Source organism: Maniola hyperantus, chromosome 28 (assembly GCF_902806685.2).
Source record: "Maniola hyperantus chromosome 28, iAphHyp1.2, whole genome shotgun sequence".
Taxonomy (NCBI): domain Eukaryota; kingdom Metazoa; phylum Arthropoda; class Insecta; order Lepidoptera; family Nymphalidae; genus Maniola; species Maniola hyperantus.
In genome coordinates this window covers 73028-85062 of record NC_048563.1, presented here as the reverse complement: position 1 = coordinate 85062, position 12035 = coordinate 73028, and the positions used below count along the sequence as shown (strand labels likewise).

Here is a 12035-nt window from a genome sequence, read left to right as displayed (position 1 = left end):
GTAAGTATGTTTGTTATTCTTTCACGCAAAAGCTACTAAACAGATTTGGCTGATTTGGAATAGAGATAAATAATAATTATACCTTGGATTGGAAAACATTAAGCAACTTTCTATTTCGCAAAAATCCATGGTTTCCGCGGACTATTTTATCCATTTATCCATGCGGACGAAGTCGCGGGCATCATTAAGTTGTAGATAAACATAAAGTGATTTTATTTATTTAAACTAAGACTCAAAATCAGAATGAGTAGAGTTTAGGCCATAGTCCACCACGCTGGCCAAGTGCGGGTTGGCCGACTTCACACACTCTTGGAAACATTATAAAGAACTCTCATATGCAGGTTTCCCCACTATGTTTTCGTTCACCACAGTGCTTAAAACATTCATAGTTCGCTGATTATATTCAAGTAGGTAAGTACCTACCTATATAGTAGATTTAAGAATTTTATATTATTAGGTAATTTCAACTTCTCGAGAAAAAATGTCTCGCCAGACAGACGGACAGCGAAGTGATTCTATAAGAGTTCCTTTTATCCTCTTGAGATACGGGACCATAAAAGTCCATTAAAAAGTACATAACTTAATAATATAACGTGGCTAATAAATAATTTGGTGCGTTATCGTCTGTCCCCAAACTGTTGCTGCATGCGAAAAGTTAAATTACATTACACCAACTTCACTTTGCGTCTGCATTTAACTAAAATGGGTCTTATTGCAAGGGAATAAGAGTTCTATTGTGACGGACGGGTGTACTGTGAAGGTGGTTTCACGCTGGGATGGGATGCTGCATTGTAATGCCGTGTCCAGGGCTGCCGCTTGCCGGTGATAATGTCGCTGTGAGGTTAATTAAAATATTATGGGTGAGAGGAGTTAGGGTGGGGGTAGGGGTGACATATTTGTGTGTTGTAAATACGACAATGGTTTTGGGGCCGATTATTAATCCAATTTCCATAAGAAAGTTGTAATTTAGCATGGGTATTAGGTATATCACACAGACAAAATCCATACTTAATCACTACCCATATTAAATGTAAAATGTGTGTTGGTTTGTCATTCAATGACGTTGTAACGGAGCAACGGATCGACGTGATTTTGTGTATGGGGGTAGTTAAAGACCTGGAGAGTGACACAGGCTACTTTTATCCCGGAAAATCAGAGTTCCCACGGGATTTTTAAAACTCTAAATCCACGCGGACGAAGTTGCAGGCATCAGCTAGTAATATTAAAAATGCGAATTGCGAACTACCCATATATTATTATAAATGCGAAAATGTTTATTTCTTGGTTTGTTGGTGTGTCTCAGTTGTTATCACAAACTAGCTTATGCTAGCAACTTCGTCCGCGTGGAACTGCACAAATTTCAAACCCCTATTTTAACCGCTTAGGGGTTGAATTTTCAAAAATACTTTCTTAGCGGATGCCTACGTCATAACAGATATCTGCATGCCAGATTTCAGCTCGATTTGTCCAGTAATTTGTGCTGGCCAGTAGTCTGAACCCTGTCCCACGACTGGTTAAAGGCCTGCGTTCAATTTGTAACAAATCAAACAATTATATGAGTGAATATGTTGTCTATTATAGTAACCGTTGAGTGGCAGCCCTACACAGTACGCAGCCGAAGGCAGTACGTGTACGGTGGTTGCGGTGGCAGCTCGCGACGCGAGTATTTCCCGCGTGACACGCACGACCACAGACTACAATGTATACGCACGACGCACGTGTGATAGCGACACCACGCGCGTGCGGATTTAAACGTTTAATGTGGCAACACCGGTGTTGATACGCGATCACGAGCGATACAGACTATAAATTGAATTTCTTGGACACAGATTATCTTAAAACAAATATCTGCAGATTATAATAATTCATGACAGCCATAGAGTAATTATGACAGCATTGTGAATAAAAAAAACCGGCCAAGTGCGAGTCAGGCTCGCGCAATGAGGGTTCCGTACTACAGTCGTATTTTTTCGACATTTTGCACGAGAATTCAAAAATTATGATGCATAAAAATAAATAAAAATCTGTTTTAGAATGTACAGGTGAAGATCTTTCATATGATACCCCACTTGATATAGTCACTCACTTGGAAAGTTGAAAATACTAATTATTAGTTCATGACAGACAGACAGACAGACAGACAGACAGACAGACAACAAAGTGATCCTAAAAGGGTTCCGTTTTTCCTTTTGAGGTACGGAACCCTAAAAATGGTTTAAAAGGCGGTGGTAGCCTAGTGGTTAGGACGTCGGCCTGCCAGTTAGGGGTTCAGAGTTCAGTAGAATCCTTTTTCCCAATTCACTCATTTATTCAATTTCTAAAGAAAATAGGCTGATTCGATGGGTGGGAGGTTTCGGCTGTGGCTAGTTACCACCCTACCGGCAAAAGCATGTCTCTAAGCGATTTAGCGTTCCTATACAATGCTGTGTAGAAAATGATCAGGGGTAGGCATGGGTTTAATGTAACTGCCATAATACTGTGGCCTGCCATAATACTGTGGCCTGCCATAATACTGTGGCCTGCCATAATACTGTGGCCTGCCATAATACTGTGGCCTGCCATAATACTGTGGCCTGCCATAATACTGTGGGCCTGCCATAATACTGTGGCCCACACGACGTTGTTAGTTGTTAACTACTGAACTATCATCATATAACATATTACTCGTAGGTACGAATAAAGAACTGACTCTAGAGTCTAGAAGCTCTTGAGCGGCAAATCGCTTCGCTTACGCGCGTTTCTTCGAGGAGGTTCTGCGATTTTAAATCTTTTTAGCGAACTAGGAAAAACTATCTGTACCTATTAATATACCTAATATATAAAAGGAAAAGGTGACTGACTGACTAACTGATCTATCAACGCACAGCTTAAACTACTGGACGGATCGGGCTGAATTTTGGAATGCAGATAGCTATTATGACGTAGGCACCCGCTAAGAAAGGATTTTTAAAAATTCAACCCCTTAGGGGTTGAAATAGGGGTTTGAAATTTGTGTAGTCCATGCGGACGAATTCGCGAGCATGATCTAGTAGGTATAGTATAAATACATTAATGTATTTGTATTATAATATGCCTACTTAATAGCCATTAAAGCGCTCGTACACTGATGTTACAAACACAAGCAAGCGCTGGCAGTTTACCAACTTGTACAATAGTTAGTGCGATTACGTAGGTACATACGCCTTTATATTTATGGCGCCGCTTGCCGAGGCATTAAGGAAAAGCCTCAATAGCTCAGCGGTTAAGGAGCGGATCGACATCCGAAAGGTCGACGGTTCGAACCCCGCCCGCTGCAATATTTGTTGTACCCACAAGCTCGCTTAATTGGAAGGGATTTTATAGTGAAGTGGAATAAAAGTACGCGACAGGTCGAGATGGCTATCGGGGTATGAGGCGGGCGGACGCCCCGCCCACATGCGCCCGGGGGGGGGGGGGGGGGGGGTTCCGCCTCGATTGCCATCTCGACCTGTCACGTACTATAATTTCTTGCAAAGCTGGTAGTTGGTGATTATACTAAGTGAACGAGTGAAGACTTCACACTTTGCTATATTAAAGTAGAGGCGGTCACTCCAAGAGTTTGCATAGAAAGTAGAAACCCAACTCTACGTGATCGCGCGCACCCCTTCGTAATCTCGCGCCCCTAGGGACGTGCCTCGTTTGCCTCGGGGATAATCCGCCACTGCTTACACTGTACTAATAAAATGAAGTGATTATTTGTAAGCGGTAGTTTATGGGGTTCGAATTCAAACAAAAATTATGCAATCAAAAAATAAATCTCCAGACTCGTTTGATGTCACCTGCTGGTGAGGGGTCTTCCAACGCTGCGCTTTCCGGTGCGAGGTCACCATTCCACCACCTTGAGCTAACATCTTATCAGTTCTTTAGACTCTAAGAGTCTAGCTCATAAGTCAAAGTCAAATGATTTATTCAAAATAGGTAATAAATTACTCTTTTTGATAGTCAAATGTTGGATTTGTAAGATATAGTGGTGATAATTATTACGCAAACTTAAAACTAAAGCTACGAGGGTTCCAAACGCGCCCGGGTCTGAGAAGAGCCCACAACATAACGGTTTTAATTAGGGTTAAAACTGAAAAATCGATACATTAGTCAACTTTATTAGTTAGGCTACTAGTGAAGAACTAGTGTGCGGGATTTAGTGACTTGAAGACAATGTATAGCTTTGTGGCGGGACACAAGCAAAGTAAGGAGAAACAACAGAAGGAAAACGTAAGTAGACTTAGCTTGGTACCAATGTACAGGGTGTAACCAGAACGATAGCAAAAACGAAGACAGGTGATACAACTGATGATTACTGATATGATACCACAATAAAAAAAAATTACAAAAAAAATAAAAACCGACTTCGATACACAAACACTAAAAATTGAAAAATAATTTAATTTATTACCGAATATATTATGTATACAAGAGTTAATATAGTTCCATAATAATATTTTTGGGGTCGGTGCCAATGAGGTGCCATTGTGGAGTCCCATAAAAATATGAAGTCTAGACGATTCGCGCAGCAAAAGCTAATTGGCACCGGCACCAAAAAGTATTATTATGGTTTTTTATTTTTTTGTAAAAAAAATTTATTTCACAATTTTTAGTGGCCCCATGGAATTATGCTATGACTTGTTAAAAATCTACTGTTTACTAAGCTATTACACTGATCGCGAGCAATTTACTCTTATCCGTTGAGGAGTTCCAGTATCTATCTTCGAAGATGTTCATCAGAACTTCACCAAATTTAAAGTATACCCTTTCAAACAAAAAAAGAATTTTCAAAATCGGTCCAGGCGTCTTCGAGTAATCGGGGAACATACATAAAAATAAAAAATAAAATAAAAAAAGATTCCGACGAATTGAGAACCTCCTCCTTTTTTGAAGTCGGTTAAAAATAACGCGAAAAATAAATAAAAAAATTCCAATTTTTTGTAAAAGTTTACAATATTATATTGCAAATAAAACATCTGACTGACGCTTAAGATCAAAGAATGTTGCCACGTAAGTAGGCCACTCTGAGTCTGGGGAAACAATGCGGGTTTAAAAGATAACTTCTAAATAATTAAAACTAAAAAATGATGGTTAATGGTATTGAATTGTGTTTAGGCATAACAATAACAATAACGTTTTTGCTAGCGTTCTGGTTACACCCTGTATAGCTAATAATACCTACATAGCTGTACTGCTCTTCTTTTTAACCGACTTCCAAAAAGGAGGTGGTTCTCAATTCGGCCCGATTTTTTTGTTTATGTATGTACCTACACCGATTTTTTCGAGAGCATTTTAAATCAACAGATGATGTTTCCGTGGTGGTCCCATAAATATTTCTGGATCCAACTCCTCAATCCTGATGCTGCAGAGTTACTGCCCGCTTAAGTTATCAACTACTATAACTGATGATGTACTCATAAACTATAGCGATTCAGAAACTGCGGATGGTGCAATATTATTAGCTTTTCCGCAGTTGGTTAAAAACAACATTTTATGAATGTTTACAAAGAAATCCGAGCCAACCTCTCGATTGGGTCCCAACTCGCACGTCGCGCGTAGGAACTGGGAGCAGCTCTACATTTCCGACGGCGCGGCGCGGTGGAGTCAAGGCCCATTAGCCGCAGCCCTCGGGCTCGGCGCCGAACACCGCTTTATGGCTCATTGCACGACTGCTCGATATTATATGTCGAGAACAAACAACTGCCCACCACTTTATAGACCTCTTAATTTATGGCGACTTATATTCGTAGTTCGTACTATGAAGGTATATACTCAGTCGACCAGAAAATTACTCTACCATTTTTGGTATTTACTTCCAGTATATAAGTCCAGCAAATTGCTATTTCGCTAGAACCAATGTCTCATTAACATGGAAATGACGCCTTTTTGACGTCATTTGACGTACATTTAAGTAAAAATATACCATCAGCTCGAAACTTCAGTCTAATGCTGACGTCGCTAAAATGGCGGCCACGCGCATTAGCAATTTGCGGGACTTATAAAACAACATTTTGCGTCTCAAATGTATTAGAAGATTCCGTAACTTCATTCACATGGATTTAGGTTTTTAAAAATTCAGACTGCATCATCACTTACCACCAGGTGAGATTGCGGTCAAGGGCTAATTTGTATCTGAATAAATAAATAACAATGGTTGGACGAGCTTGATCCATATAAAGGGTTAGACAGGGCTTTAGTTATTTGAAGTTAAAAGAAGGAGGCTTTTCATAATATGATGATCTCCAAACTGTGTTTCGAAGAGGGCACGCGATGATGATGATGATGATGATGATTAAAGCGCTCCCACTGGATAATTAATAAACCTAAATCGACGCGGTCAAAGTCGCGGGCATTATCTAGTAGGTAACTAATAATAAGTATAACGTTTTGTTACAGGTGGAAGAGAAATCGGAAATGAAGAAGGGGATCCGAGGGAAGATCCTCCACTACTTCGGCAGGGGAGGAAACCAACACGGAGGTAGGTGAAAACTAAGCCCCTTAAAAGGATAAATAACCTATCTTTATCTTTAAGATTGAAAAATGTTAAAATGTTATGAATTTCAACCTTCGGTTATCCTTTCGGGAAATCAAGGTTCGTAACAAAGTTCGTTCGTTAAATAATGTAGCTGACGCCATCTATGCAAGGACTTTAGAACTACTTATTAAGTTAAGTGTAGTTTAAGCTACGTTCACTAGAGGGCACTGGGAGAGCGAACCTTTTCAATAGCAGTTTGTTTCGTTTCAGTAAAAGTCATCATGATCAACCCATCAGTAAAGTAAGAGGTGCGTGCTCGGGATCGAACCCCCGCTCAACAATTAGAAGGCGGAAATCCTAACCACTAGGCAATCATAACTTGCTGCATAGGCTGTAGGTAATATTTCTCCAGTTGTATTGTATCGCCATTTAGTAATTTAGATGCTAATTACTTCAACAAAAGTATTTCATTTCATATTTAACTGGATGATGCCCGCGACTTCGTCCGCGTGGATTTAGGTTTTTAATAATCCCGTGGGAACTTTTTGACTTTCCGGGATAAAAAGTAGCCTATGTCCTTCCCCGGGATACGAGCTATCTCTGTACCAAATTTCGTCAAAATCGTTTGAACGGATGGGCCGTGAAAGGCTACCAGACAGACAGACACACTTTTGCCTTTATAATATTAGTGTGGGCCGTAGTATTTAATCACGATGATGGTGATGATGAAACTGTGATGATGAAATTAGATATGTAAGTAAAAGCCTTTTTAAAAGAACTAGAATTAAAATGTAAAAGGAAAACAATAGGTAAGTACGGACGAAGTTGTAAGATGACATTTTGTAATTAAATAGCACTTTATTGTTCATGGAATAAGTTTTGTTAGGTCCAGTTGCACGACAGACGGCTAAACTCGCGTTAGGAGTACCGTTAAACGTTAACTAGGTACACATAAATAGCAGAGTGAGTAGCAAAAGTTAGTACTTAGGTAAATATAAATTTTGATCCAAAGCTAAAGTAAGAAACTTTTGCAACCTCTTATTTTGGTTCTATTAGCGTCAAAACAAACCGCTGTGATAGTAATTTATTGCGAAAATTACGAGTTTTCATTTAGTTTTCTGTTTTAATTTTATTATTGAAGGTGTCTAGAAGCCGTTTATGGTGATCGGCTGTAACAGTTGTAGCGAACGCAAATTATGAAACATAACCTTTCAGATGTTAGTATGATTTTTTTTATTGTTGTTGTTGTTCCCTTTCGGGTATACGCGTCTGACAAGTGACAAGTCCACCTCGATCCTTTGTCTGAGTGTGGAAGTAACGTAACGTTTGACCCTGATGCAACTGGCCCTAAGTCATTAATACTCTACTAATGAGAGTAGAGAACAAAAGGCGCTGTAGAGGCAATAGGCAATAGGCAATAGGCAAGAAACAAAGGCCGCAAAGTGTAAATAATTCGCTTAAGCGAGCTGCCAGTCCGTCTGCTCCACATGACTAATCTACTCAACTAAAGTGGCGTTCACAATGACGGGCTGAAGTTCGAAAGAAATTAAACGAACGGCGGAAAACCAGCTCTATGATTTTTTATAATGGGCAAGCTTATAGCATTTATGCTGAGTTGGGACCTTTTTTGATGGGTTCCCAACGAGTCACACCCAATCGTGTAACAGTGTGACTCGTTGGGAATTTATTGATTTGTTCCCATCGAGTCACACCCACAGTAAAGTGCAACTTTTTGGGAATTCTAATTGATAAAAAAGTTGCAACCAGTAACAGTGTGACTCGACGGGAAAAAAACGGTGAGTTCTCACTTCCCCGCGAGTCACAGTGTGACACGATTGGGTGTTGATGATATAGACAAATTCGGGTTGTGCCACACATGACATAGTTTATACCGGCGCTTCTTCTGCTAGAGGTCTTTTGACCTTAATGCTCATGTATTAGAGGCGCCGGAATATAACTGGTAATGTGTCAATGTGCACACTGGCACAGCTTTCAAAAACAGAAGTTTTTCTTTCTTTTTTCACTCTCTATCTAAGTAGTCAGTTAAGAAAAATACGAGATATTTTAAGAGAAAATCGTTAAAGAAAATTATATTTTGGTCTACTTTAGTCACGTGATCGTAAACGGCTGTGATTGGCCGAGTGTTTGATGACGTCAAGTGCTCGTAAACAGTTGCGTGTATAGTATAGTCAACAACCACGAGCTGGTGACGTCACGATGACGTATGAGGCGCCATATTAGCAGGAAAACGTATTCGCGGGATATTTAAATATATTTTTTTGTTTTCGTTTTTTCTTGCACTATATGCAATGGAACGTAAAATATATAGTTTCTAATAGAGTCCTTAGACATCCGTGATTAACGTTTTTTTTTTAAAACCTGTCAAATACCGTATTGTTGTGAACGCGTCCTTACGTCAGTGGGTAAGTAATGTTGGGCTGCGGCCACACGGCCGTGCTGCGACGTGAGGTTAATGTTCACAATGATTTATTGACCGATACATTAGCTGTGGTTAGTTACTGCTAGTCTGTCTAACGAAAGCTGATATAATGCGTACAATTGACTCCTCACGCGCCATTTTAAATTTATGTGTCAACTGTCATGTGCATGTCAAAAGTACGATTTTAGTCCTTATTTTAAAGTACTTTTGAGATGACAGTTGACCCGTAGAGTTAAAATGGCGCGTGAGGAATCAATTTTTACGTGACGTGAAATTTTAAAAAAATGTGAGTGTTATTTTTTGTAGATGGTACGGATGGTACGATGGTCTCTGTGCGAGTCTGAATCGCACTTAAACGATTTTTATTCAATTACAACTTGTTTGATTAATTTGAAAGGATCACAGCACTTAGTAATGGGGTATCTGTAGGTATATGATGTGAACAGAAACGATTAGTGACCAATTAGTGGGTATCGGGCGGAACCTCTTCAGACTCTACTCCGTTGCCGCTTGTTTGCGTTCAGACTTGCGCTTACCAAGTACTCAGTACCTACTAGTGATGGGATAGAGTATGGGTTATCGATTGGCTGAATTTATGGCTTTCTTGTTGCAGCAATGCATTGTGGCCAATAGTGAGCGAGTGTCGGCCAATCACAGGTGATTGCGATCTGTAGCTGCTGCTTTACCGTAATCGAGGGGAAGTTGAATAAAATATTTTTATTTTATTATATTTAGATACAAGCTAGCCCTTGACTGCAACTAACCTGGTGGTAAGTGATGATTAAAAAGGTACCAGAAGTGAATTTAAAGTCCGACAGAAAAGCAGGACATTACAAGCTATTTTTGGATTGGTTATTTGAATGTCCTCTCTTGTTAATGACATTGATAGAGGCGTAGAGGCTTCTCGAGAGGTTTACTCTTTTATACCAACTGCAATATTAACTTGATTAGGGCACAAAATTACTATTACAACCAATCAATCAAAATGGCGACCTAAACACAAAAGCATTTAATAGCCGCCGAGTCTCGAGTCAGAACGAGACTAAGCTTTAAAACCATCAACCACCCGTATTTATACAATCGACTCAAGATGGCTGCCTCAGAATAGATCACACGGTTTCTATATCAAAAGGCGCCAAATATAAATGCGATAACTTGCTGCAGTCCAAGATGGATGCCAACCTGAAAGGGGTATGGCAGTTTTCATTACACCCATGTCCCTTTGGTCTACACGGCATCGTGAACCCGGGACCTCCCACTCATAACTGCAGTGCTTACCACTGCGCCAGGCAGGTTTGTTGTTGCAGTCGACTGTCGACTGTCGAGTAACAAACGCAAGCAAAGTGCTCGCATCACTACAGCTGCTTAGCTGGGTCAAGTGACTGCCGCCGTCAAATATTAATTTGTAGCTCGAACGTCTCACTAACAGCTACCAGCCGCGCCTTTACTGTAGCCTGTAGCCTGTAGCCTTCTTGTTGCTCTACCTTGCCTGTAGCTTGCCGGGTAGTGTCCGTTCAGACGCGCCACAGAGACTCGCTTATAACGAGCAACTAGCTGTAACATAGAGCAGAAACAAAGAGGAGATGTTGTATTAAGATTTCCCTATGAAATATCGAGTGACATTTTGCGGGGTGAGGGGTTGTGGAACGCCGCCCACTTCTCAATTTTCCATCTGCGGGTTAGTAGCAAAACTACTCGCTTAGCGACCTAACATCGATATATTGATGTCACTACATAGTTCAGCTATCTCACACTAGATGTCGATAAGTGTAGAAATTACGTATAAAATTACTTACAAATGAAATGTGATACCATTCATAGCATCAGAACGTCTGTCTGAATAACTTTGACACGATAAAACACAACACTTCATCCTTTTGTTCTTAAAAACGCGAAAACACACCGATAATACGAGTCTCAATATATGTGAACCTGACGAACGCAGACAGCATACTAACTAAGGCCCCGCCCACAGTGATGACGTCAGGACCTAGTTGAAAATCACAGTGCACAGTTGCTTAGGCCAACTCCTCTTTGTTTCTGCTCTATGAGCTGTAAGCTGCAGCTTCTAGCAACTTATGCTTGTAGCACGCGACAGGTCGAAATAGCAATCTGTACCCGTACTACAAGATTTTACGTCTCACCAAACCAAACCAAATTCGAGAGTCGAAAGACTTCCGCGTTACAGTAAAATGGACCTAAACAGCCTTGAATTGAAGTCAAATATTCAATGCCACTGATTTTAATTTCGCAATGTTTCCGCTTGGAGCGCTGGCTGTAGAAGTGTAGACAAACTTGAGCTTTAAAACAAGGTACTTAAGATCCAGTTTACTGACTCTCGAATTTGGTTTGGTTTGGTGAGACGTAAAATCTTGTACTACGGGTACTGGTTGCTCTACCTTGCCTGTAGCCTACCGGGTAGTGTCCGTTCAGACGCGCCACAGAGACTCGCTTATAACGAGCAACTAGCTGTAAGCTGCAGCTTCTAGCAGCTTATACTTGTAGCACGCGACAGGTCGAAATAGTAATCTGTGTGGGGACGCCCCGCACACGTACACAGCCTTCGCGCTAACTCGGCGCGGGCGAGTGCGGGTGACGTGCGGGTGACGTGCGGGTGTGCGGGGCGCCCCCCCGCCTCATACCCCGATTGCTATCTCGACTTGTCGCGGACAATACAGCTTTTTTTTTTTTTTTTTTTTTTTTTAAATTGACTGGGTGATATTCCGCCCGTGGCGTGGCTCGTGTGAAGCGACGCTTGCAGCTGGCTCGTTACAAGCGAGTTGCGCGACAGCTCGTTTGGACACGAGTGGTGGAGAAGAGCTTGTATAGCTTAGATACAGCTTAAATAATAAACGGGGTTTACTTTCTTGTACGTTGCGCGGATTTTATTCATTCATTTAAACAGCTTTTAAATCTTCCGTTTTACCCGACTACGGAAGGTAAATAAGGAAGGTTTATGAGTTCAGCAATCGATGTACTAAATTGAGCGGTATTAACGTAGAATGTTAAAACGTCAGCCTAATAGAAGAGTTTGATTCTGCAAACCTGCATGAGAGTTCTCCATAATGTTCTCAAACATGTATTAAGTCTACCAATCCGCATTTGACCGTAAACCATGGA

The 12035-nt window shown here is 40.7% G+C and overlaps 1 protein-coding gene across 1 annotated transcript in view; it reads left to right on the top strand.

The window, feature by feature from the left end:
* The first annotated feature begins 4187 nt into the window (after nucleotides 1-4187).
* Nucleotides 4188-12035, top strand: part of LOC117995071 (Kv channel-interacting protein 4-like) — a 68852-nt gene continuing 61004 nt past the window's right edge. The window contains exons 1-2 of the mRNA XM_069508431.1: nucleotides 4188-4230; nucleotides 6397-6478. Coding sequence (XP_069364532.1) covers nucleotides 6415-6478 — 64 coding nt within the window. The 5' untranslated portion in view covers nucleotides 4188-4230; nucleotides 6397-6414. The remainder of the gene's footprint in view (nucleotides 4231-6396; nucleotides 6479-12035) is intronic.